This window comes from Rattus norvegicus, chromosome 13 (assembly GCF_036323735.1).
Source record: "Rattus norvegicus strain BN/NHsdMcwi chromosome 13, GRCr8, whole genome shotgun sequence".
NCBI classification, from domain to species: Eukaryota; Metazoa; Chordata; class Mammalia; order Rodentia; family Muridae; genus Rattus; species Rattus norvegicus.
The window spans coordinates 95,949,093-95,974,794 of record NC_086031.1 but is presented as its reverse complement, the minus strand read 5'-3'; the positions used below and the strand labels follow the sequence as shown (position 1 = coordinate 95,974,794).

At 41.4% G+C, this 25,702-nt stretch overlaps 1 protein-coding gene across 11 annotated transcripts in view; it reads right to left on the bottom strand.

The window, feature by feature from the left end:
- Dnah14 (dynein axonemal heavy chain 14) overlaps window positions 1-25,702 on the bottom strand; it is a 216,593-nt gene that overhangs the window by 95,533 nt on the left and 95,358 nt on the right. For 9 of the 11 annotated variants that reach the window (XM_039091477.2, XM_039091479.2, XM_063272768.1 and 6 more), the window contains 8 exons: window positions 24,789-24,882; window positions 22,341-22,549; window positions 20,305-20,557; window positions 16,311-16,383; window positions 13,935-14,173; window positions 6,640-6,762; window positions 3,700-3,858; window positions 1,465-1,597 (listed from right to left, as the gene is read on the bottom strand). In XM_039091477.2, coding sequence (XP_038947405.1) covers window positions 1,465-1,597; window positions 3,700-3,858; window positions 6,640-6,762; window positions 13,935-14,173; window positions 16,311-16,383; window positions 20,305-20,557; window positions 22,341-22,549; window positions 24,789-24,882 — 1,283 coding nt within the window. Of the gene's footprint in view, window positions 1-1,464; window positions 1,598-1,644; window positions 3,489-3,699; window positions 3,859-6,639; window positions 6,763-13,934; window positions 14,174-16,310; window positions 16,384-20,304; window positions 20,558-22,340; window positions 22,550-24,788; window positions 24,883-25,702 lie in introns of those variants that run through there. The other 2 variants (XM_039091488.2, XM_039091487.2) reach the window with 2 other exon arrangements.

Below are 25,702 nucleotides of genomic sequence, written 5' to 3'. Positions count from 1 at the left end.
GTTATATTTTATGTTATGTGAAAATATGTGGTTCTAAACTTAAATTTACAATAAATGCAGTTTCTCTGATTTAGAGGAATGAATCTAGACGTTAACACCTTGGAAAAAGTAAAGATTTTCTTCTAAAAAATTAATGTATACTAATAAGGATGGAGATGAAATCAGTAACAAAAAAAGTCCTTCATCAAAGACAAACATCTCAGAGCCCTACAGTTTCACACTAAATTCTAAGGCTCATCCACTAACAAACATGGAGGTAGGTGGAACATTTCCAAACTCATTTCACCTGGCTCTGGTAAGAAAGCCAGAAAAAAGCTACAGGTAAAGAAAATTTCAGGACAGTATCGTTAGGAACAGAGATAAAAACAAAAACTTCAACAGAAAGCTAACAAACTCAACAACAGTGCATTAAAGAGACCACTCTTCATGATCGAGTGCGATCTGTCCTTGGCGTGCAAAGATGATCCAACGCGCAGAAATGAATTAAAGTGATCCATCACAGTAATAGAATAAAGGACGACAGCAGAACAATCACCTCAATAAGGAATCTCTATACTGAACACTATAAGGAAGTCAAAAGGTCACACAAATATCTGGAGCTATGGCCTGACTTCATGGCTTAGGAAAAGTAATTCTGTTAAAATGTTACTCAAGACCGATACAGCAATCCTGAACAGAAAGGGAGGCAGTGGAAGTCATCAAAGGGCTAGAGAGATGTTGCAAAGGTTAAAAGCCCTACCACTCCTGCAGAGGACTGGAATTTGGCTCCTAGTGTTCATGTCCGGGAGCTCAGAAACCCCTAAGTCCAGCTTCAGGGTATCTGATGCCCTCTTCTGCCCCCTGCAGGCATCCACACACAGTCATATGCACATAGCCCCCACAGATAACACAATTCACAAAAATTAAAATAAAAAAGTACATAAGACAGGTGCATAATCATCAACACAGCAGGACGGTGCTGTAAAGAGTGTGAACTGAATCAGGTGAGGAGGTTACATTCTGCAGGTGCCGCAGTACTAAGGATCTGAAGCAGAAGGGGGAGGTGTCGGGGCGGAGGGTGAGTGAATGGGGTGTCTGCCCAAGGATGAAAATTGAGGAGTCGGATTTCAAGGTCTATCACATGGGTGTGGAGGGTGCAGCAAACCTGCCGGAAGCACAGATTTTAAGTGTTCTCACCACAAGATGTAAGTACGTGACATCAAGTGGTGGGCACGCTAACCAGCTAGCTGAACTTTACGGCGCATGCATACTGTTAAACAACCCATTGTGTCTCACATATACACAATTATCGAGTGCCAACTAAACATGGACATAAAATTAAGGAGAAATTGAGAGAATATTTTTCTCTTATTGCCTCATCTGAATAATCCCCATCATTATGTAAAACAAGAACAAACTCAGCAAGCATGTGTCAAAGTCACAGTTTGACTAGATAAGCCCAAGTTAAAGTTTAATATATACAACCTTGATCTTTTAATTTCATTATGCAACAGGACTTTTCCTAAGATTGACCCGTATTTGATATCGAATGTTCCTTGGCCCTCTAGCTTCTCAAGCATCCTGTTGATGGCAGTAGTCTTCCCAACACCACAGTCTCCTAAGGAGAGAACATTATCTTAGGACCACACACCAGAAAATGACGTGTGTGTGTGTGTGTGTGTGTGTGTGTGTGTGTGTGTGTGTGATGTGTGGTGTGTGGTGTGTGGTGTGTGTGGTGTGTGTGTCGTGTATGTGGAAATGACATGTGTGTGTGGTTTGTGTATGTGGTGTGTGTGTGTGTGTGTGTGTGTGGTGTGTGATGTGTGTGTGGTGTGTGTGTGTGTGAGGTGTGTGTGTGGTGTGTGTGTGTGGTATGTGTGAGGTGTGTGTGTGGTATGTGTGAGGTGTGTGTGTGTGTGTGGTATGTGTGAGGTGTGTGTGTGTGTGATGTTGATGTGTGGTGTGTGTGGTGTGTGTGTCGTGTATGTGGAAATGACATGTGTGTATGGTTTGTGTATGTGGTGTGTGTGTGTGAGGTGTGTGTGTGTGTGTGGTATGTGTGAGGTGTATGTGTGTGGTGTGTGTGAGGTGTGTGTGTGGTATGTGTGAGGTGTGTGTGTGTGTGGTATGTGTGAGGTGTGTGTGTGTGTGTGGTGTGTGTGAGGTGTGTGCGTGGTATGTGTGAGGTGTGTGTGTGTGTGGTATGTGTGAGGTGTGTGTGTGTGTGTGTGTGGTATGTGTGAGGTGTGTGTGTGTGTGTGGTATGTGTGAGGTGTGTGTGTGTGGTATGTGTGAGGTGTGTTTGTGTGTGTGTGTGTGTGTATGTGTGTGAAGACAAACCGGCATCACCGTTATCCCTTTGAAGTTTGCTTGGAAAGCATGCTTTCTGCTTTTCTGTTTTAAAATTGAGAAAAGTCAATTGGGAATGTAATGTGGACTTTCAATTAGTTTGAATTGTTTGTTTCTTACAAAAGATAGGAGATATAGTTTTTATTTAATGTTCTTTTAAGTGCATCCAACTCTTTCTTGCTTATAGCACACTAGAGCTACATTAAATAAGACTCTTTGAAAAACAAAACGAAACCCATTGTAAAAGAAGACATTTTATGTGCACGAGTGCAACATCTGCATGTGTGTGCAACATCTACATGACTCTTACACAGGAAGGTTGTAGACTCTCCTGGAATTGGAGTTACAGGTGGTTATGAACTATGATGTGGGTGTTAGGAAAAACCTGAGCCCTTTTCGAGAGCAGAGAGGGCTTTTTTATTTTGAGGGAACGTCTATGTAGCCTAGGGTGACCCCGAGCTAAACAGTCTTCCAGCCTTAGCCTCCTGAGTGCTGGAATTGCAGCCACACGCCACAACACCTAGTTCCCTTACATTTTTTTTTTTACTAATGCATTTAATAATAAACTTACTGAAGCAGAACATGTCCATGACTCCAAATTTATAAAACAGAAAAATTGAAGAGTTTTCTTAGAGGAAATTAGAGGCAACTATGTGTCATCTGGGTGTCGTGCAGCTCAAGTTCTTTGAGTACGTTTCTAGGGTGCTCTATTTGCCTGTGGTAATCTACGACACAGGTCAGGGACAAGAAAATGGTAACTAATGGTTTGGATATCTAGAATAAACAACAAGTGTCTTGAGTCACTTCTTTGGTAATAGAAAAAGATTTGAAAACTTTTACATCATATTTACAAATTGCACATTTAAGTTTAATCAGACAATTGGTGTCCAGAGGTGGCCCTTAGATCAGGTGGTCTCCCTCTGAAGACCAGGACCTATGAGTTATGAAGGTCAATCACACACTCATCCAAATGTTTATCTCTAGACTTTGTCTTTAATGTAGTGAAAAGATAACAAGTATAATGTCCAAGTCTGGAGTTGTAGGAGAACCCATACTTAAGAGGTTGAGGCAGGAGGATCACATGTTCAATGGAGGCTGGGATGTTCAGCAAGGGTCCATCAAAACAATCAATCAATCAGTCAATCAAACAAATAAAGCCACTGTGGGAGAGAAAGAAGGAAGATACATAGACAGGTTTATAACATCCTTTATCACAATGGACATTGATAGGCTGTTTGAGGGCCTGTGAAAATTATTCTCTCTGAATTTTCAGGGCCTGTTAATTAAGTGCACTTAACAATGTTTAGACTCAGTAGTTGTTAAACTTGTTCCTAACCTGGAAATCCCCTTTCTGTTACTTATTTTTCATACCTGTGAGAAGTACAGGGCAGGAGTTCCTCAGGAGAAGGCTCATGAGGAAAGAGAGGCAGACGGTGTCTCTGGTAGCAGTGTAGTTCACGTACTCTCCGTACTCCTTCATCCTCAGCACGTTCTCACCAGATCGCTGGAAGTCGGTAAGTACCGATGTCCCTGTGGTCAGAAGACAGTCCTGAGGTTTCAGATGAGACTGTTACAGAATCCTCTCTGGACAAGTCAGCACTGGAAATGACAGGCATTGCTGCAGCATGGTACATGACATTGTTGTATGTGCCTAGGTCTTTGTTGATCAGATTGCTCTCTCCGGCACCCTCAGCTGGCCAAGGCACTGCTGGTATTCCTAGAAGAAAACTCCTTGACTCTCCTGCCTCAGCCCTGCTGCTAGTCCCAAGCTGCCTGACACCTTCCTAAGAACCCACCTCTCTGGCTGCCCTCCTTGTCTTCCAGACACCTTTGTGCTGGGAGTTGTGATCATACAAGTGTTTATGAACCTTCAACCTTCTTATCTGAGCCACAGGAAACTGACCCCCCCCCCACACACACCCCAAAACCTTTAAAAGATCTATTCTATTCTTTCTTAAATTGACTGTGTCATGTAACCATTTTTATTTCCTGCATATCAAGTGTTTTGCCTGAAGGTTTGTCTGCACTGTGCACACAGAGGACAGGAGGAGGAACTGGATACCCTGGACTGGAGTTACAGATAGCTGTCAGTTGTCATGTAAATTCTGGGAAATGAAGCTGGGTCTTCTGCAAGAGCAGCTGGTGTTCTTAATCTCCAACCACCTCTCTAGCTCTGATATTGCCATGGTTTACACTTTGTATCTCTTTCCAAGTATTTTCAACCTGACTTTTTGTTTGAAGACTAAGCACAGATCGCCTTGGGCGGTAAGGTGGATTTCAGTGAACGCCCTCATCTTTCTGTCTCGGCAGTGTTACCTGGAGGCCTGTGGTATCCCCCACAGTAGCCTCAGCTATAACTGAGCCTGGTGGTGCTAAACTTCTATCAGAACTCCTCGAAGGTCACTCCCAAGTCCTTTTCTCCTACAACCACATTAAACTCTACAGTTTTTCTGGTCTTCTGTGTTGGACAGAGATCACCATGGTCTAATGTTTAAAAACATTAAAAACTATGCATTAGTGTGTGGTCATATACATGTCACAGTGAGCATGTAGAGAGTGGGAGTGGGTTCTCTCTACCTTGTGGATCCAGGGATCAAACTCGGGTCACCAGGTTTGGTGGCCTTTATCCATTACCTCACAGGTCTACATGATTCTTCTTAACGGCACTACAAATACAATCTGTTTGATATCATTTTGATTCGCAAGTCTGTGTCCCATTTTTTTTCTTTTTCTTTTTTTTTTTTCTATTTTTTGGAGCTGGGGACTGAACCCAGGGCCTTGCGCTTGCTGAGCTAAATCCCCAACCCCTGTGTCCCGTTTTTTGATGCTGGACCTTTTGATGGTGCATATGACTCTGGTGGTGGAGAATTTCTTTTCCTTATCTTTACTGTCAGCCACAGCTAAGGAGGCTGTGCTTGGAGATGCCAGGGCTGTGGCAGCAGTGGTGACTGAGGCCGTGCCTCTGCAAGGACTTCTGGCTGGCAGGCCACTTCTGCTATAGACTGCTGGAGGGAGCTGCCTTGTCAGCCTGGCTTCCATTGCCTCTGTTCTTCTCCTGTACCCCAATCATTAATTCAACTTTTGATGGGGTTACACCCAACAGACCTAAGTAAGTTGAAAATATTGCTATCTGAGATGCATTTACGCGGCTGACCCCTAGCATATCCTGGTTTAGCAACACAGAACACTGGGATTGGGCACATGGGCTCTTGATCTCGAGGTCACGGGGCTGGCTGAGAGCTGCAGCCACTCTCCACCGTCTAGTGATGCAAGAACCATATGGCTCCTGACCAGCTTGGGAGAAGACCCCCATTGGAAAAAGAGAGCAAGACATGATTTCTGTTCAGCATGTGCTGAGTTCGCACCACTAGAGAGTTGAAATGCTGGAAGCTGAAAGAACTTTGACTTTTGTCATTAAGGCCTTTATTCATCTTCTACTAGGCTCTCACAGTCCAACAAGTTTAAGGGTCTTTTGTGACACACAGAAGCAGGTCACAAACCATAACAACTTAGAGTAGACAGATACTTAGGACATAAAAACTAAACCACCATTTTCGATTTTGTTGTTGTTGTTGCTCTTTTGAGACAGGGGCTATTGGCCGGGCTGGTACTCACTGTGTGTCCCGGACTAGACTCAGATGGCTACCCAGCTTCAGCCTCTGGGGCTTGGATTTCAGATGCTGAACTGCCGTGTCCACCTTATTTTTTTAAATCAAATGTTTTCATTTACAACAAAGTACACACTCGTGTGTGTGTGTGTGTGTGTGTGTGTGTGTGTGTGTGCATTTCTTACTTTTGAAGAGGTATTTCCTGTTATTGTTTAGTGACCACAGCTAGTTAAACTGGTAGACACCACGGTTACCAAGACTCCATACACTGTAGTTTTACAATGTATCTAAATACGCGTCACACGTTTTCCTTTTATAAATTTGATTTCATACCTATGGGTGTTTTGCCTGCATGGTGCATGCCTGGTGCTCAGGGCAGGAGGCTTCATAGCCCCTGAATCCTGATCTACAGATAGTTGTGAGCTGCCATGTGGGTGCTGGGAAAAGAAGCGGGGTCCTCTGGAAGAGCAGCCAGTGCTCTTAATCTCAGAGGCATCTCTCCAGCCCCGACTACACATTTACTTTAAAGTAATGTTCATTGATGACTTAAAGGCATGTTCTATAGACATGAATAAAACTGCGTCTACACAGATATTTATTAGAAAATTCTCAATGTCACGGACATATCTATTTTTATGATTAATATACTTCCAGGATTTTAGAGAAGTTAAAAACCTTTCTTAAAAAAAGTAATTTCACTTACCTTTTTGAATTAGGGTCTGAGCGTTAGGAACTAAATCTGACCAAGGCATAAACTCACATTGCTGTAAGTCCACAAAATACCCAAATATAGACTGCTCACTTCCTGGTAAGCGAATACCAATGCCTGCAAACAACAAACCCAAGAATCTAGTAAGAAACTGGCACAGTGGGGCTGGGGATTTAGCTCAGTGGAAGAGCGCTTACCTAGGCCCTAGGTTCGGTCCCCAGCTCCGAAAAAAAGAACCAAGAAAAAAAGAAACTGGCACAGCGGCATGAGCGCTGCCTGGGAGGTAAGGTTTTATAACACAGCTGTCTGTGGAAGCTCACACAACTATGAAAACAGGCAGGCCGCTTCCTCCTAGTACCAGCTTCTACAAAAGCAAAAGTTCGTTAAATTTATTTATTTATTTATTTATTTATTTATTTATTTATTTATTTATTTATTTATTTATTTTTATTAACTTGAGTATTTCTTATATACATTTCAAGTGTTGTTCCCTTTCCCGGTTTCCGGGCAAACATCCCCCTAATCCCTCCCCCTCCCCTTCTTTATGGGTGTTCCCCTCCCAACCCTCCCCCCATTGCCTCCCTCCCCGCAACAATCTAGTTCACTGGGGGTTCAGCCTTAACAGGACCCAGGGCTTCCCCTTCCACTGGTGCTCTTACTAGGATATTCATTGCTACCTATGAGGTCAGAGTCCAGGGTCAGTCCATGTATAGTCTTTAGGTAGTGGCTTAGTCCCTGGAAGCTCTGGTTGCTTGGCATTGTTGAACATATGGGGTCTCGAGCCCCTTCAAGCTCTTCCAGTTATTTCTCTGATTCCTTCAACGGGGGTCCTGTTCTCAATTCAGTGGTTTGCTGCTGGCATACGCCTCTGTGTTTGCTGTATTCTGGCTGTGTCTCTCGGGAGAGATCTACATCCGGCTCCTGTCGGCTTGCACTTCTTTCCTTCATCCATCTTGTCTAATTGGGTGTATGGGCCACATGTGGGGCAGGCTCTGAATGGGTGTTCCTTCTGTGTCTGTTTTAATCTTTGCCTCTCTCTTCCCTGCCAAGGGTATTCTTGTTCCAATTTTAAAGAAGGAGTGAAGCATTCACATTTTGATCATCCATCTTGAGTTTCATTTGTTCTAGGCATCTAGGGTAATTCAAGCATTTGGGCTAATAGCCACTTATCAATGAGTGCATACCATGTGTGTTTTTCTGTGATTGGGTTACCTCACTCAGGATGATATTTTCCAGTTCCATCCATTTGCCTACGAATTTCATAAAGTCATTGTTTTTGATAGCTGAGTAATATTCCATTGTGTAGATGTACCACATTTTCTGTATCCATTCCTCTGTTGAAGGGCATCTGGGTTCTTTCCAGCTTCTGGCTATTATAAATAAGGATGCGATGAACATAGTGGAGCACGTGTCTTTTTTATATGTTGGGGCATCTTTTGGGTATATGCCCAAGAGAGGTATAGCTGGGTCCTCAGGCAGTTCAATGTCCAATTTTCTGAGGAACCTCCAGACTGATTTCCAGAACGGTTGTACCAGTCTGCAATCCCACCAACAATGGAGGAGTGTTCCTCTTTCTCCACATCCTCGCCAGCATCTGCTGTCCCCTGAGTTTTTGATCTTAGCCATTCTCACTGGTGTGAGGTGAAATCTCAGGGTTGTTTTGATTTGCATTTCCCTTATGACTAAAGATGTTGAACATTTTCTTTAGGTGTTTCTCAGCCATTCGGCATTCCTCAGCTGTGAATTCTTTGTTTAGCTCTGAAACCCATTTTTTTTTTTTTTGGTTCTTTTTTTCAGAGCTGGGGACCGAACCCAGGGCCTTGTGCTTCCTAGGTAAGCGCTCTACCACTGAGCTAAATCCCCAGCCCCTGAACCCCATTTTTTAAATAGGGTTATTTGTCTCCCTGCGGTCTAACTTCTTGAGTTCTTTGTATATTTTGGATATAAGGCCTCTATCTGTTGTAGGATTGGTAAAGATCTTTTCTCAATCTGTTGGTTGCTGTCCTGGGCTTTTTGTTATTCCAGATGAATTTGCAAATTGTTCTGTCTAACTCTTTGAAGAATTGGATTGGTATTTTGATGGGGATTGCATTGAATCTGTAGATCGCTTTTGGTAAAATGGCCATTTTTACTATATTAATCCTGCCAATCCATGAGCATGGGAGATCTTTCCATCTTTTGAGGTCTTCTTCAATTTCTTTCTTCAGAGGCTTGAAGTTCTTATTGTACAAATCTTTTTACTTGCTTGGTTAAAGTCACACGGAGGTACTTTATATTATTTGGGTCTATTATGAAGGGTGTCGTTTCCCTAATTTCTTTCTCGGCTTGTTTCTCTTTTGTGTAGAGGAAGGCTACTGATTTATTTGAGTTAATTTTATACCCAGCCACTTTGCTGAAGTTGTTTATCAGCTTTAGTAGTTCTCTGGTGGAACTTTTGGGATCACTTAAATATACTATCATATCATCTGCAAATAGTGATATTTTGACTTCTTCTTTTCTGATCTGTATCCCCTTGACCTCCTTTTGTTGTCTGATTGCTCTGGCTAGAACTTCAAGAACTATATTGAATAAGTAGGGAGAGAGTGGGCAGCCTTGTCTAGTCCCTGATTTTAGTGGGATTGCTTCAAGTTTCTCTCCATTTAGTTTAATGTTAGCAACTGGTTTGCTGTATATGGCTTTTACTATGTTTAGGTATGGGCCTTGAATTCCTATTCTTTCCAGGACTTTTATCATGAAGGGGTGTTGAATTTTGTCAAATGCTTTCTCAGCATCTAATGAAATGATCATGTGGTTTTGTTCTTTCAGTTTGTTTATATAATGGATCACGTTGATGGTTTTCCGTATATTAAACCATCCCTGCATGCCTGGGATGAAGCCTACTTGATCATGGTGGATGATTGTTTTGATGTGCTCTTGGATTCGGTTTGCCAGAATTTTATTGAGTATATTTGCGTCGATATTCATAAGGGAAATTGGTCTGAAGTTCTCTTTCTTTGTTGGGTCTTTGTGTGGTTTAGGTATAAGAGTAATTGTAGCTTCATAGAAGGAATTCGGTAGTGCTCCATCTGTTTCAATTTTGTGGAATAGTTTGGATAATATTGGTATGAGGTCTTCTATGAAGGTCTGATAGAATTCTGCACTAAACCTGTCTGGACCTGGGCTCTTTTTGGTTGGGAGACCTTTAATGACTGCTTCTATTTCCTTAGGAGTTATGGGGTTGTTTAACTGGTTTATCTGTTCCTGATTTAACGTCAGTACCTGGTATCTGTCTAGGAAATTGTCCATTTCCTGCAGATTTTCAAGTTTTATTGAATATAGGCTTTTATAGTAAGATTTGATGATTTTTTGAATTTCCTCTGATTCTGTAGTTATATCTCCCTTTTCATTTCTGATTTTGTTAATTTGGACACACTCTCTGTGTCCTCTCGTTAGTCTGGCTAAGGGTTTATCTATCTTGTTGATTTTCTCAAAGAACCAACTTTTGGTTCTGTTGATTCTTTTTATGGTCCTTTTTGTTTCTACCTGGTTGATTTCAGCTCTGAGTTTGATTATTTCCTGCCTTCTACTCCTCCTGGGTATATTTGCTTCTTTTTGTTCTAGAGCTTTTAGGTGTGCTGTCAAGCTGCTGACATATGCTCTCTCCTGTTTCTTTCTGCAGGCACTCAGAGCTATGAGTTTTCCTCTTAGCACAGCTTTCATTGTGTCCCATCAGTTTGGGTATGTTGTACCTTCATTTTCATTAAATTCTAAAAAGTCTTTAATTTCTTTCTTTATTTCGTCCTTGACCAGGTTATCGTTGAGTAGAGCATTGTTCAATTTCCACATATATGTGGGCATTCTTCCCTTATTGTTATTGAAGACCAGTTTTAGGCCGTGGTGGTCTGATAGCACGCATGGGATTATTTCTATCTTTCTGTACTTGTTGAGGCCCGTTTTTTGACCAATTATATGGTCAGTTTTGGAGAAAGTACCATGAGGAACTGAGAAGAAGGTATATCCTTTTGCTTTAGGTTAGAATGTTCTATAAATATCTGTTAAGTCCATTTGGTTCATGACTTCTCTTAGTCTGTGTACGTCTCTGTTTAATTTCTGTTTCCATGATCTGTCCATTGATGAGAGTGGGGTGTTGAAATCACCTACTACTATTGTGTGAGGTGCAATGTGTGTTTTGAGCTTTAGTAAGGTTTCTTTTATGTATGTAGGTGCCCTTGTATGTGGAGCATAGATATTTAGGATTGAGAGTTCATCTTGGTGGATTTTTCCTTTGATGAATATGAAGTGTCGTTCCTTATCTTTTTTGATGACTTTTGGTTGAAAATCGATTTTATTCGATATCAGAATGGCTACTCCAGCTTGCTTCTTCAGACCATTTGCTTGGCAAGGTGTTTTCCAGCCTTTCACTCTGAGGTAGTGTCTTGTCTTTGTCTTTGAGGTGTGTTTCCTGTAGGCAGCATAATGCAGGGTCCTCGTTGCACATCCAGTTTGTTAATCTATGTCTTTTTATTGGGGAGTTGAGGCCATTGATGTTGAGAGATATTAAGGAATAGTGATTATTGCTTCCTGTTATATTCATATTTGGAGGTGATGTTGTTTGTGTGCTTTTCTTCTCTTTGTTTTGTTGCCAAGACCATTAGTTTCTTGCTTCTTCTAGGTTATAGCTTGCCTCCTTATGTTGGGCTTTACCATTTATTATCCTTTGTAGTGCTGGATTTGTAGAAAGATATTGTGTAAATTTGGTTTTGGCATGGAATATCTTGGTTTCTCCATCTATGTTAATTGAGAGTTTTGCAGGATACAGTAACCTGGGCTGGCATTTGTGTTCTCTTAGGGTCTGTATGACATCTGTCCAGGATCTTCTGGCTTTCATAGTCTCTGGCGAAAAGTCTGGTGTGATTCTGATAGGTCTGCCTTTATATGTTACTTGACATTTTCCCTTACTGCTTTTAATATTCTTTCTTTATTTTGTGCATTTGGTGTTTTGACTATTATGTGATGGGAGGTGTTTCTTTTCTGGTCCAATCTATTTGGAGTTCTGTAGGCTTCTTGTATGCCTATGGGTATCTCTTTTTTTAGGTTAGGGAAGTTTTCTTCTATGATTTTGTTGAAGATATTTACTGGTCCTTTGAGCTGGGAGTCTTCATTCTCTTCTATACCTATTATTCTTAGGTTTGATCTTCTCATTGAGTCCTGGATTTCCTGTATGTTTTGGACCAGTAGCTTTTTCTGCTTTACATTATCTTTGACAGTTGAGTCGATGATTTCTATGGAATCTTCTGCTCCTGAGATTCTCTCTTCCATCTCTTGTATTCTGTTGTTGAAGCTCGTATCTACAGCTCCTTGTCTCTTCTTTTAGTTTTCTATATCCAGGGTTGTTTCCATGTGTTCTTTCTTGATTGCTTCTATTTCCATTTTTAATTCCTTCAACTGTTTGATTGTGTTTTCCTGGAATTCTTTCAGGGATTTTTGTGATTCCTCTCTATAGGCTTCTACTTGTTTATTTATGTTTTCCTGTGCTTTTCTAAGGGATTTCTTCATGTGTTTCTTGAAGTCCTCTAGCATCATCATGATCAAATGTGATTTTAAAACTAGATCTTGCTTTTCTGGTGTGTTTGGATATTCAGTGTTTGCTTTGGTGGGAGAATTGGGCTCCGATGATGCCATGTAGTCTTGGTTTCTGTTGCTTGGGTTCCTGAGCTTACCTCTCGCCATCAGATTATCTCTAGTGTTACTTTGTTCTGCTATTTCTGACTATGGCTAGACTGTCCTATAAGCCTGTGTGTCAGGAGTGCTGTAGACCTGTTTTCCTGTTTTCTTTCAGCCAGTTATGCGGACAGAGTGTTCTGCTTTCGGGCGTGTAGTTTTTCCTCTCGACAGGTCTTCAGCTGTTCCTGTGGGCCTGTGTCTTGAGTTCACCAGGCAGCTTTCTTGCAGCAGAAAAGTTGGTCTTACCTGTGGTTCTGAGGCTCAAGTTTGCTCGTGGGGTGTTGCTTATGAGCTCTCCGTGGCGGCAGCAACCAGGAAGATCTGCGCCGCCCTTTCCAGGAGCCTCCGTGCACCAGGGTTCCAGATGGCGTTTGGTGTTTTCCTCTGGCGTCAGAGATGTGTGTGCAGAGTACAGTCTCTTCCGGTTTCCCAGGCGTGTCTGCCTCTCTGAAGGTTCAGCTCTCCCTCCCACGGGATTTGGGTGCAGAGAACTGTTTATCCGGTAGGTCCCTTCAGGTTCTGGCGATGTCTCAGACGCAGCGGATCTGCTGCTCCTGGGCCCTCCTCTACGGGAACCCAGAGGCCGTATACAGTTTCCTCTTGGGCCAGGGATGTGAGCAGGGGTGGGCGGTGTTGGTAGTCTCTTCCGCTCTGATGTTCGTTAATTTTTAATCACTTTTTACATGCAGAAGACGACAGCCTGTGATAAAACGTCCTAAGAAGATCTTATTCCAAAGTGCTGGCTACAATCCCACAGTGTTGTGTGTTTGGATACTAGTAAATTCCAGTAACATACTGGCTGTGGTCAAACCAATATCCAGAAGTTTCCTTTTCTTTTCTTTCTTGCTTTCTTTTTTGTTTGAGACAAGGTCTTATGTAGCCCAGGCTTGGGTCAAACTGGCTATCTCCAAAGGAGGATGACGTTGAACTCCTGAGCTTCCTGCTTCCACCTTCCAAGCACAGGGTTATAGACACAAGTCACAACACCTCACACCTTGCTGATTTTAGTGTTGTTAGTTTTGTATCAGAATCATTATAGGTTTTGCTGATAAAACTATGATGTTAATTTCATAAAATTGGTTTGTGAGTCCTTGTGTGTGTGGTACATACATGTGCATGCACACATGCACCTTGGGCACACATGTGGGAGGCCACAGCAGGATGTCAAGCGTCTTCTGTCACATCCCATCATACTCCTTGAGACAGTGTGGCTCTCCCTCCACCATTCACTCACCATTCGGTTAGGCCCGTTGGTCTCAGGGTGGTTCATCTCCATACCCCAATACTGGGGTCACCCCCAATACTGGGGTCATGGACAGGTGCTGCCTTGCCTGGCTTTTTACTGGGTGCTGGGGATTCGAACTCAGGTACTTTGCTGCTCTCCTCTGCCTTGTTTCAAATCATCTGATTTATATGTTTCCCTGGTTAACCTGAAGCCCTTTGATACTCCTAGCCACAAAGAATTCAACATTCTTCACCCACTGAACACACCTCCCATCATTTTGAGATTCTGCATATAATTTAGATTTTAGGCTTTTAGCAAAAATTGGTTCAGAGTTGGTAGATAAGCCAATCAACTCACTGACCTTTATCAGAGTCGTCTTCAAATACTTCACGGGCAAAGTTGTCAAAATTATAGGTTACTTCTGCTGGGGAGTCATGCTCAAAGTCTGAACGGAACAGCAGGTCTTCTTCATGCTGGTCTTCACGCTTTAAAATCCCTCCAAATGCCCACGTGAATGCGAACACGAATATCTTCTGAATCATCAGTGGGAGCTTCTCGGGGTTTCTCTCCAGGAACCACGTCCTCTCATCCTTGTTGTAGCTGTGATAGAGAGGCAGCCATCAAAAGCTTTAAAGCAGTTGGATAGTTGATCTCAGCATCATACCAGAATTTTATTATTCAAGATTGAAATGCAGTATTGATATAAAATTTTTGATATAATATATATAGTATTCCCTCTGGTAACAGTCACATAGTTTCTGTGTTTATTTTTATTTTTTAAAGATTTATTTATTACATATGAGTACACTGTCACTGTCTTCATGCACACCAGAAGAGGGCATCAGATCCCATTACAGATGGTTGTGAGCCACCATGTGGTTGCTGGGATTTGAACTCAGGACCTCTGGAAGAGCAGTCAGTGCTCTTAACCACCGAGCCATCTCTCTAGTCTGTGTTTATTTTTAAAGTAGCTTATGTACAAGACATTCCTACCTACCCTTGCTTCATTATCTGTTTCTGGTAACATGCTGACAAATTTGAAATATAACTTTAACACATAATTGCATTTGACATATGTACACATATTTTTTATCGTGATACATTCCTGGTACGTGGTTAGTATTTTATTTGGTAAGTATACATGCTTTACAAATGCACATTGTTTTATTTGGTGTCTATGTGTAACCCTTTTTAATTTTAGGTCAGATTCTAGTTGAAAGTTTACCTGTTGAGGGGGAGGGGATGTGACAGTTCTGCATTTGACGAAGGGCATCAGTAAATGTAATTCACTTTGTATTTCTCTTAGCAGGTCTGAAGGGTTGGCTTAGTTCAGCATGGCTAATGTCAGTCAGAATCTGAGACGACTGTTAGACTCCTCCCGGTTAAAGAACCATGAGTTTTGTGGAGACAGGGTTGGTGATGATAGGGTTAAACAGGAGGTTTGGGCCCAATTTCTAATGTCTTGTATTGTTTTAGAATTATCCTAAAATTATATAAAGAACTGAAATATATCAGATGGAAATTCATTAGCAACTCTCAGCATAAAGAGCATTTGCATGATTCTACCTGGAGCATCCTGCTACGTTTCATTTAGCAAATGTTTATCAAGTGCTTACTCTTTGCCAGTCACTCCGAATGAAGCAGACGTGATACTTTTTTCCCAGGACAGGAAAGAATTCCAAAAGCATGAGGCATTGAGTACAACTTGAGGAGGAACCCTGGACTAATAATGTGGGAGCCTCATGGATAAGCACCAGGGGAACCTGGGATAACACACAGGGTTGTGCTTTTCAAGGAAGGGACTGCAATACACGTCACCCAGAAAGCTAGGAGCGGGCATGTACTTCAGCCTTTGTGCTCAGCGTGTGGTAGAGAACACACCAGACTTTTCCTAAGACCTACCAAAGCTTGTTTTTCTCAGTTTATAAAACCCATCTTTATGGGAGATGTCACATGTCGTCAAGCTCCAGAACCTATCTTTGTGGAAGGTGTCACATGTACTTTACGGAGAGTTCCGATACAGTCATCATGTCTGTCTGATCTTTGTTTACCTTATTTTGTTCCTTAAAGGGATTTGTGGTTGCTCTCTTGTGCACACAAGGCTGGGTTATTACCACGAAAGCTTTCGCCAAACTGTGCTGTGCTCAAATATGTCTAAAATAAATCACTTGGCTTCAGACTCCTCGGGTTTGAGCTGACACTGGCTCTGTGGTCGTGGTGAACTGAACTGTGTCTTTGCCTCCTTGCTGGCCCCAGAGGTTGCAGAGGTCCTGGCAAGTTAACAGATTTAGACTGTGGGCTCAGCAAGGGCCTCTAGCAAAAGCACAGGAGGAAGAGTTTCACAGCTCTGATGTGTCACGCACCTAATTATGTATCAAGTTCTAATCTAGACAGCCAGCATGGTGTGTTGCCATTCTAGTTTCCTCAGTGAGATGAAGCTTTAAAACTGTAACTGGTTCAGGGTTTCATAGCTTATAAATGGCTGATATGGGAGATAAAGTCACATGAATCTTATTCCTTTCCAAATGTGTAAAGGAAAGATGGATGCTTTTTTATAACAGTCTTGTTTTAAAATATCATAAAATCATGCTTATCTTGTATTAGTTATTCAGTTGGGTTAAAATAATGTACACTTATAAGACCACAAAATATGGTTTCCTGACAGTGAGCCCATGTGCCCTTGGGTGTCTCACACTTAGTAGGTCTTTCACACATTCACTGTTAGGGTGACACTGACCTCTTTTCCTCCTTGAACTTGACTCTTAAAGCCTTTGTCTCGGTAGGGGACCCGTTGTCCGTTGCTTCATGACCTTAGAAACAACAGGATTTTTTGTTGCAATTGACAACTGACCTAACATTCCATAGGCTAATTTACAACATTCAACTTGTAACACTGTGTAGCTGTGTGTGAACTGCCACAAGGAGCCACACACTGCAGCCCCTGGGGAGACTGTCCTTGTCTCTCCTCCTCACTCCCTTGTACAAGGCATTCGTGTGACAGAGAAATGCACAATCAAGCATGACTCATTATTTACAGAACATTTTCTAATATTTGTGGTCTTAACATTAAGATAAAATGTACCCCTTTTGGACTATCTTAAAACGCAGAAAAATATACAGGAAAAAATGATCATGCAGAGTTTCACTCTCCTCCACAGCCATTAAAAAATATTGTTGTATTACTTGCAGAATAACAAAGCACACAGTTCATTTAAACTTAGATAAAAGTGAGAAGGATTGTGTACTTATCCTGCATTTTGATTTCTAAGGCTGTTTTTATGTTACTCCATATCATGTGAAATATGATTTTACTGCAGCATAATTTATTACCAGTCAGGAATTCAGATTGTCTTTATGACTGTAAATAGTTCAGCTGTATATAAAACTCTTTGTGCATAAACCTTTGCATACTTCTCCAATTCAAATGCTATGGAAGTTCCGAGACTAACACCACCAAGGAAAATTTACCAGTATTTTCAGCACATATGCCAAATAGCTTTAAAAAGACTTACTTCATTATTACTTCAATGACCTTCTTTTAAGGCTTATAGTCTGGTACATGCGCTGGCCATCAGTGTCTATCAAGGCTGAGAAACTGCCCACAGACCCCACCTTTTTCTGAGGAACTACCAGATGTTAAGGGTATCTTCAAACAAATCCAGCCCAACAAAGGATAATAGATAAAAAAAATCTCCAACACAAGGAGGGAAACTACACCGTAGAAAAAGCAAGAAAGTAATCTTCTTGCAACTAACCTAAAAGAAGAGAGTCACAGAAACATAATTCCACCTTCAACAACAAAAATAACAGGAAGCAACAATCACTTTTCCTTAATATCTCTTAACATCGATGGACTCAATGCCCCAATAAAAAGACATAGACTAACTGACTGGATTCGTAAAGAAGACCCAGTATTTTGCTGCATACAGGAAACACACCTCAGTGACAAAGACAGACACTAACTCAGAGTAAAATGCTGGAAAAAAACATTCTAAGCAAACGGTCTGAAGAAACAAGCTGGAGTAGCCTGCCATTCTAATATTGAATAAAATCATCTTTCAACCAAAAGTTATAAAAAAAAAGATAAGGAAGGATACTTCATATTCATCAAAGGAAAAATCCACCAAGATGAACTCTCAATCCTAAAAAATCTATGCTCCAAATGCAAGGGCACGCAAATTCATAAAAGAAACTTGGCTAAAGTTCAAAGCTCACATTGTATCTCACACAATAATAGTGGGAGACTTCAACACCCTACTCTCATCAATGACAGATCATGGAAAAAGAAACAGAGACACAGTGAAACTAAAAAATTATGAACCAAATGGATTTAACAGATATCTATAGAACATTTCATCCTAAAACAGAAGAATATACCTTCTTCTCAGCACCTCATGGTCCCTTCTCAATAACTGACCATATAATTGGTCACAAAACAGGCCTCAATAGATAAAAGATTGAAATAACACCTAATCAGATCATCACGGACTAAGGCTGGTCTTCAATAACAACAAAAACAACAGAAAGCCCACATATACACGCAAGACCAGAATCCAGTGGCATGCATCATAAACTCTGTGGAACCATGTCAGTGTTCAGGACACTGCTGTTTTAATGTGGGCTTCGGTGGTCTTGGGCAGGCTTATCCCTGTCCTCTTGTTATCTTGAAGCCTACATGGCCTCTCTCTCAGACCTCTTATACTCATAGTTTGCAGCTCCCCCAGTAGATTTCCTACTCCTGGAATTCCTCCATTCTTGGGGCTTCCACTCAGAATTAGGTTTTACTTCATAGCTCTATGCACAGACCCTCTCAGGAGCTGCCTACACAAATCCTGGCCTGACACAGACCACCTGGCCTCCCAGGCATTCCTTTAAAAAAATCTGTGTGGAATTGTCCTTGATCTCATAATTTTGCATTCTATATTCCTGCAAAACCAGAATCACATATGCAACAATAGGATCTGCTACTAGGTCTTTTGGACTTAGTTGCAGTTGCTTCTGAGTACCTGTGTAGTTGAGCACAGTGAAAAAAATCCAAGGGAAATGACTTTCTAGGCAGGCCTGCATAAGTATGGTACCCTGGAGGTATTGTCGTCTCAAGGGAGTCTTTAAAATGAATAAACTCTTTCAGACTCCTGACCCTAAAATTTGTCAGGGCTCAGCCAACACTTTGATGTCCTCAAAGCACCTTCTCTATTGTCCAAACGCAAAGTGGCTGGCTTCCTTTTAATCGAACGAATTCCTTCAGAAACCAGGCCTGTGGGAGTCCCAGCTTTAAACTGGCTTTTTGATAAACCTGCATAACCCCCAAGCCCCAAGCTTTTACACTCTGCTTTCATTCCAGATTCTTACTGTAAACCTGGCTAGAAGCAGCTAGTGGTAACAGTGCCAGAGAGCAAATGCTAGGCTACCTCAGGCCTTTCCAAGCTGAATTAAATGGTAAATGTTTGAAGACAGATATTTTGCTTGAATGTAACATGAATGGACTCTCGTTCAATTCTCAGTTGAGGCCTCATTTAAACTTGAAACTGTATGAGGTTGGCCTTCACTGTTCACATCCTGTAGGCATTCTGGTCTTAGCTCTCACATGAACTATTCATTAGGCTCTGTTTACATTTTAGGGTTTCTGTAGTCTAATGTCTCCAAATATTTTCACGTTCTGCCAAAACAGTTCTATAAGGCTTTGGAACCACACAGTCAGGTTTCGTGACAGTAATGAGTTCCCACTTCTGGTACCAATTTTCTGTTAGTCACTTTTCCTGTCTCTGTGACAAAATTCCTAGCATGGATAACATTGTGAGGAAGGACTCATTTTTGGCTTGTAGCTTCAGACATTTCAGCCCAAGGTAGGTGATTCAACTGCTTCTGGACATTGGTGAGCTAGATCATCATGGAGGTAGGAATGTGGGGAAGGCTCACCTCACTGTGAACAGGAAGGAGAGAGAACGAGAGAGGACGGAGCTAAGAGCAAAGTGCCACAAGTTCCGGCACCTAGTGACTTACTCTGTCCAGCTAACTTGGAACAAAACCCCACACATGTGAGCCATAATAATAGCTGAGCATGTTAAATATTTAACTTAAAATATTCTTAAGTCATGGTGGATTTATCTGAATGCAACCCTTCACAAACAGAGCACAGTACATTATAGTCTCAAAAATGCTAAATTTCAGCATATATAATATATATACATATATATAATATATACATATATTATATATATAATATATATGTAAATCTAGTAGACAGAAATATAAGCAGTGATAGCAGCAGAGATTGTCTTTATGGTCTCACAGTGAACTTTATGGAATAAAGGCATAATGAGCTAAAACCTAAGTCAATAGAAATTACTCAGTCTGAAAAGAAAAGGACACATGACATCTCTTTCTGCTTTGCCACTTTTTCTGGCTTTTGCCCCTGCATGATCATAGTATAGAGTTAGACACTTGCTAATCCTTAAAATACAACAAAGCATTCTTGCTTCATCAGGGTCTTCTAAACCTCTTTCTACTCATTTATGTGAATCTCAGCAAATTAATTTACCCCTGTTGAAGTACACCTCTCTTAAAGAGTTTTAGCTTCTTCTGTGTTCAGGCTGGCTGTCCCCTCAAGCAGACAGAGAGATGATACAATTCCTGCTTCCCCTTTTCTTTCACAGACCCTACTAGGAGGAGACAAGCTGCCACAGAAGACTGAAGACATACTTCATCAATGAGACCCAGGGAAAACTCACTTTTTGGAGTTTCTCTTTTTATATGCATGAATTCAAAAAAAGCATCTAGAATCCTGCATAGAGTCATAACGACCGTCACTTCTTGTATGGGGCAGGGTAGGAACTTTTTATGCTTTTTCAGGAATTTCATCCCTTCATCAACACTTTTATTAATCATAATTTCGAGACACTGCATTCCCTGCTGATTTAGGCTTTTCGAAGTTCTCAGAAGCCATGACTTAATGTAAGGCTCCCATCCCAGATCAACAGGGTCCTAGTAAGAAAAAGCACAAGAAAATCTTACGTAAACAAAAAAAAAAACCCCAGCATTAATTTTTTTTTTTTACTTCATCACCTACCTGTGGTTAGATTTAGTTTAAAGCTAAAACAACAACAAGCTAAAGAAACCACAATTTTTGCAATGATTTGGGCGTTTTAACCATGGTTTGAAAAGAAAACAGCACTGGAAATCTGAGCAAGGAGGTGTGTTGAGTGGTGTCTTAGCAGTAAGGGAAAGGTCATCTGAGGCAGCCCCAGCTCTCGCCCTAATTGACACACCCCAAATTAGGTGGATCAGTGAGCCAATTATACCTGCTAAGGAATTTCATGTATAGAATTTTTGGGGTTATGTTTTCTACCTCCATACCACTGTCTTGGTGTAGTGGAATATAAATCTAGCAACATGGCTGCTCTGGCAAGGGATCACATCCAAGGATCTTCTAGGTCTATGCAATCTGGAATGCGGACATACTCTGGATTACAGTATGATCTGGCTGGAATACAGATATGCTCTCAATAGGGCATATCCTTTAATCCCAAGCAATGAAGGCAGAGTTGGTTTGTGAAAGGATAAAGTCATGTTTGAAAGTGACATCTAATTGAGGGGCAGACGAAGTGATGAATCAGAGAAAGATCTGACAGAATGATTTGGAACTAGGATATGCCCAACTCTCAGGAGAACGGATAGGAAAGAGAGGCGACTTAAAATCAGCTCAAATCGAGTCAGGAAAGGAGGGAAGTTCAGGGAATGAAGTTGAGTTCAGGGAATGCACTGGACTTGAGTGGAATCAGTATGGACAGAATCTTTTGTGTACTGTAGGGTCATCACCTGTTAATACAAAGCAGATTTGACCAATATGCCGAGGCAGGAAATGAGAGGTGGGAGTTCCAATAGGGAGAGAGGAACTCTGGGATAGGGTCAGGCATGGGCAAGATTTATCCCAAACTCTGAGGAAACAGATGCATGAAACTGAGGAGTGGTAACCAGTCATGTGACACGAATAGAATAGAATAGAATAGAATAGAATAGAATAGAATAGAATAGAATAGAATAGAATAGAATAGAATAAATGGGTTATTTAAGTTAAGCAGTCAGAGAACAAGACCTAGCTTATAGCTTAGGCATTTATTCAAATATAATTACATCTCAGAGTCATTATTTTGAGAACTGGGGTATGGGGAGAAAAGCCCATGGTTACAAATCAGTTCCATCAATGTAGTTCACGCAGTGCGGTTGAGCTCAGTTGTGAGTTTCGTTCAGTTTGTACAGTTTTTGCAGTGTAGGTTAGCAGAGGAGCCAGATTGAATAAGAAGGAGCCAGGAGATTAGAACAGATTGCCAGAGTTAGTTTGAGGCCAAGCAGAGCAATTTAGTGAGAAGCCGAGAGAAGCCAGATGGAATCGGTCAGCTTGGAGAGGAGTTTGAGCCACAACAGCTGAGTTGAACCAGCTAGCCAGAGTTCAGAAAGAACCAGAAAGGGTGAGCTTATTCAGCAGCCGGTCTCAGAAGCTGCAACATTCTAGGCCTGGATTACGCTGTACAGAGGGTAGGAGCTTCCAGGCCTAGGCCTAGGGATAGTCAGTACAAAGATAGGAATTCTGAGCTCAGCCCAAGCCGTGCATTCCTACAGCTTGGCTATGGTGCTCATCACATCTCCTCATCTGGGGAAGTAAAAGAGAGCCATGCAGTTAAAAGGACTAGAGTGAAACTAAAACACAATTGGCAGGAGTAGCCGCCATCCTCCACATTCCTGTCAAGGACCAGGTTTGCAAACTTACCATGTACACCACCGCGCACCGGGTGACAATAGAGGGGGTGGCGTTAAAGAGAGTGTCCACCTCAAACACCAGTCTGATCTTGTTAGTCAGGCTAATCCTCTCACTGTTTGCCAGGCACAGCGTTCTTGTTTCATCAAGCACAGTGTTTAGATTCTCTATCCATAAGATGTCGACTGGGCCGTCCAAAACGATCCACTGCCAGTCAAAATCTAGGAAGATGAAGAGGTTTAATGCAGCTCAGACTGAGCTCAGACTTCTCTTATGACAATCGTGAAAACTTTCTATTTTTGTTAGAAAATAGTTACTTTTCGTGTATATTTGTATGTGTGATACACATATGCACATGTATGTATACACATTTACCTGTACATACACGTGTGAGGGTCTGTGTGCACGGAGGGTCTAAGTTGGTGTCAGGTGCCTCCCTTGATAATCCTCTCTCCCTTTTTTCACAGAGTCAGGGTCTCTCACTTGGTAAGTCTGGCTGCTCTAGTTAGCCAGATTGCCCCGCAGGTCTATCTCTGCCCCCGGGGGATTGAGATTATAGATTCATACACACCTGGCTTCTTGATTAGATTCTAGGGGTCTAGATTCCAGTCCCATACGTGTGAGGCAAGTACTTAACCTACTGATCCATCCCTCGGCCTCTGGAAAGTATTGTCTAAGATGAGAACACTGTCTCAGGAAACATTACAGTGAGTGCTCATGTTACACTGGAGCCTATGCTGGACGTGCTCAACTTTACTTATATGGATTAACACCCATATAAAAGAGGCTATATATATAGTATATATATATTACACATATATTACATATATAACATATATTACACATGTTATACACATGTTACACACACGTCACACACACACGTCACACACACGTCACACACACACGTCACACACACACGTCACACACACGTCACACACACGTTACACACATATGTTACATATATATATATATATGTGTGTGTGTGTGTGTGTGTATTCTCCAGTATTCATTAGCTGTCAATCAATACACTATATACTTGAAATCACTTTAAGCACTTTCTAGATGGACATTCTTAGATGTAAAATGCATAATTGTTAAAATCTGGATAGGAGAGAGACAGTTTCATATTTTTTCAATGATACAGTTTGTGAATTTGCATCTTCTGCTGGGGAATAGTTTTTAGGCATGCTGTTCCTAGAAAATATCAAAGGAAAATCAAAGAACTAAGTAGACAGTTTAAGGTCTATCATACTCAGAATCCATTCATGCCCACATCACTGCAGTCTTCATGCTACTGTAACACAAGGTGTTTGTCCAGGTCGCTTATAAACATGGATTCTTCACAGCTCTGAAGGTTAGGTGCTGGCGGATTGTTTGGTTAGAGACAGCTTCTTGGTTCAAAGAGGGAGCCTTCCTCTTGCTGTGTGGTCACATGATGGAAGATTTTGCCTTGAACTTCTTTTACGAGGAATCTAATTCCATCAGTCGGGGCAGAGTGCATCTCAAGTAGGGTATTGATCTACTCACTAGAGCACATCCCTCCTGGCTGTCTGGCTTCCCCAATGAGGGCTAGGATTTTAATATCCATGCCTTGCGGAACAGGATGTAAATGCTGAGAACACAGCAGTGCATGCTACAGACTTCTATCACGCTCGACAATTTTAGACCTGCCTTCCAGCCAGAAGCAGGAGCAGGGGGGCCACTACAAACAGCTAAACACCCACAAGACATTTCAAGTGTTCCCGATGAACCAGAGAGCAGAGGTAGGATCCAGGAAGCCTCTGCTGAGAAGATGGGCTTGAAATATCTAACCTACCCATTATGCTACAACCTCATATATCTAGCTATACTATAAATTGTAACTAAGTATACTATACCCAACCATTGTACTTTCCCTTAAAATGTTACCCTGAACTCCGGGAAAGTAGATAGAACAGTCAAAGTCCCTTTTTAGAGTGTGGGTCACAAATGTACTGCTGTTGAGCTCAGTCTGGGGTTGGAGAGGGAGGCTGAGGCGCTTTCAGTAGCGTGGCAGTTCCCATGGAGCAGAACCTATGTCATACACCCACTCTGTGCATTAGAGAGGAATCTGCTGTGATTGCGTGATTTAGCTGGCAATGCACAGATGGTTTGGCATTGCCACCCGGAGGCAGGAGGCTGCCCCTGCTGACCCTCGGATTATTATTTCTACCATTAATACCATTTTAGTCCCAGTTATTTATAAACAGAAAGGCTACTTAAGCTCCAGTGGCTATACATCATACTAAGATATATATGCACTGTAAGAAAGTTGTGTTAAGACTCGAAATTTTAAGCAAACACAGAGGAAGAAGTAAATCGTGCAAGAATGAAACTATTACTAGTCAAAATATATGGACAAATACAGTTCATGCTGGCTCAAAATTTTCTTCAAGTTCAAATACAAAAATTCAGTATACTAAATTTGATGATAATACTCACCATAAGTTTCTGGAGTCTTGAAACTTTTCTCTAGTTTGTTCATAAAAATGTTGTTATCCATATCTGCTATTGTAGAGAAACTAACTTGGAAAATCTAGGTTATATAATGAAGAATCGAGATGTAGCATTGTGCTAGCATTTTCTGTCTTTATTGTCATTATTAAGTAACTATCATTTTAACATAGGCTTTTATAATTTAAAACTATTGCCTTTACCATGAGTAAAGGCAAAGCAAAAAGGTAAACAATCTAAACATTATAAAAACCCAGTATTAGAGCATCAGGTAAACAGAACAAATACTAATAGACTTAAAGGCTGAGGAGTTTTGAACACTAATAGCAGCGGACGTTAGCACCCTGTTTTCACCAGTATCTGATCAAAGTGAGCAAAGAAACAGCACAGAGGGACTGCACCAGTTGGCCTACAACACATGCTACAGCCTGCCTGCCCCACGGCTACCAGAGCTCACACTCACACTGGCAAGAAGAACACAGCGATTGATTTTTAAAGCAAAGGAATACATTGTATCCTGTAGAAATCTCAACACGTTCAGTCATTCCTTGTTATCTAGGGAAAACTGTTTCTAAGAAGCCCCAGAAAATGCCAATCATAAGAATGCTTCCGTACCCTAGGTAAAAGAGTACATTATATACAACCTACATAACTTCATATCTGCATCACTCAACATAACACAGCTTAAAGGCTAGATATGGTGCTGTTAGACTTGGGAAACAGTGATAAGAAAAAGTCTGTACACAGTACAGACGTGACTTCATTTTCAGATGGCTTGGATATATTTTGGGGGTGAATCTACAGAGCTGAAACTCATGAATACTGAGATATGATTATATTCTCAAAATCAGTTTGTATATTAGTTTATGAGCTAGCAAATGTAGACTGATACTTTCTATCTT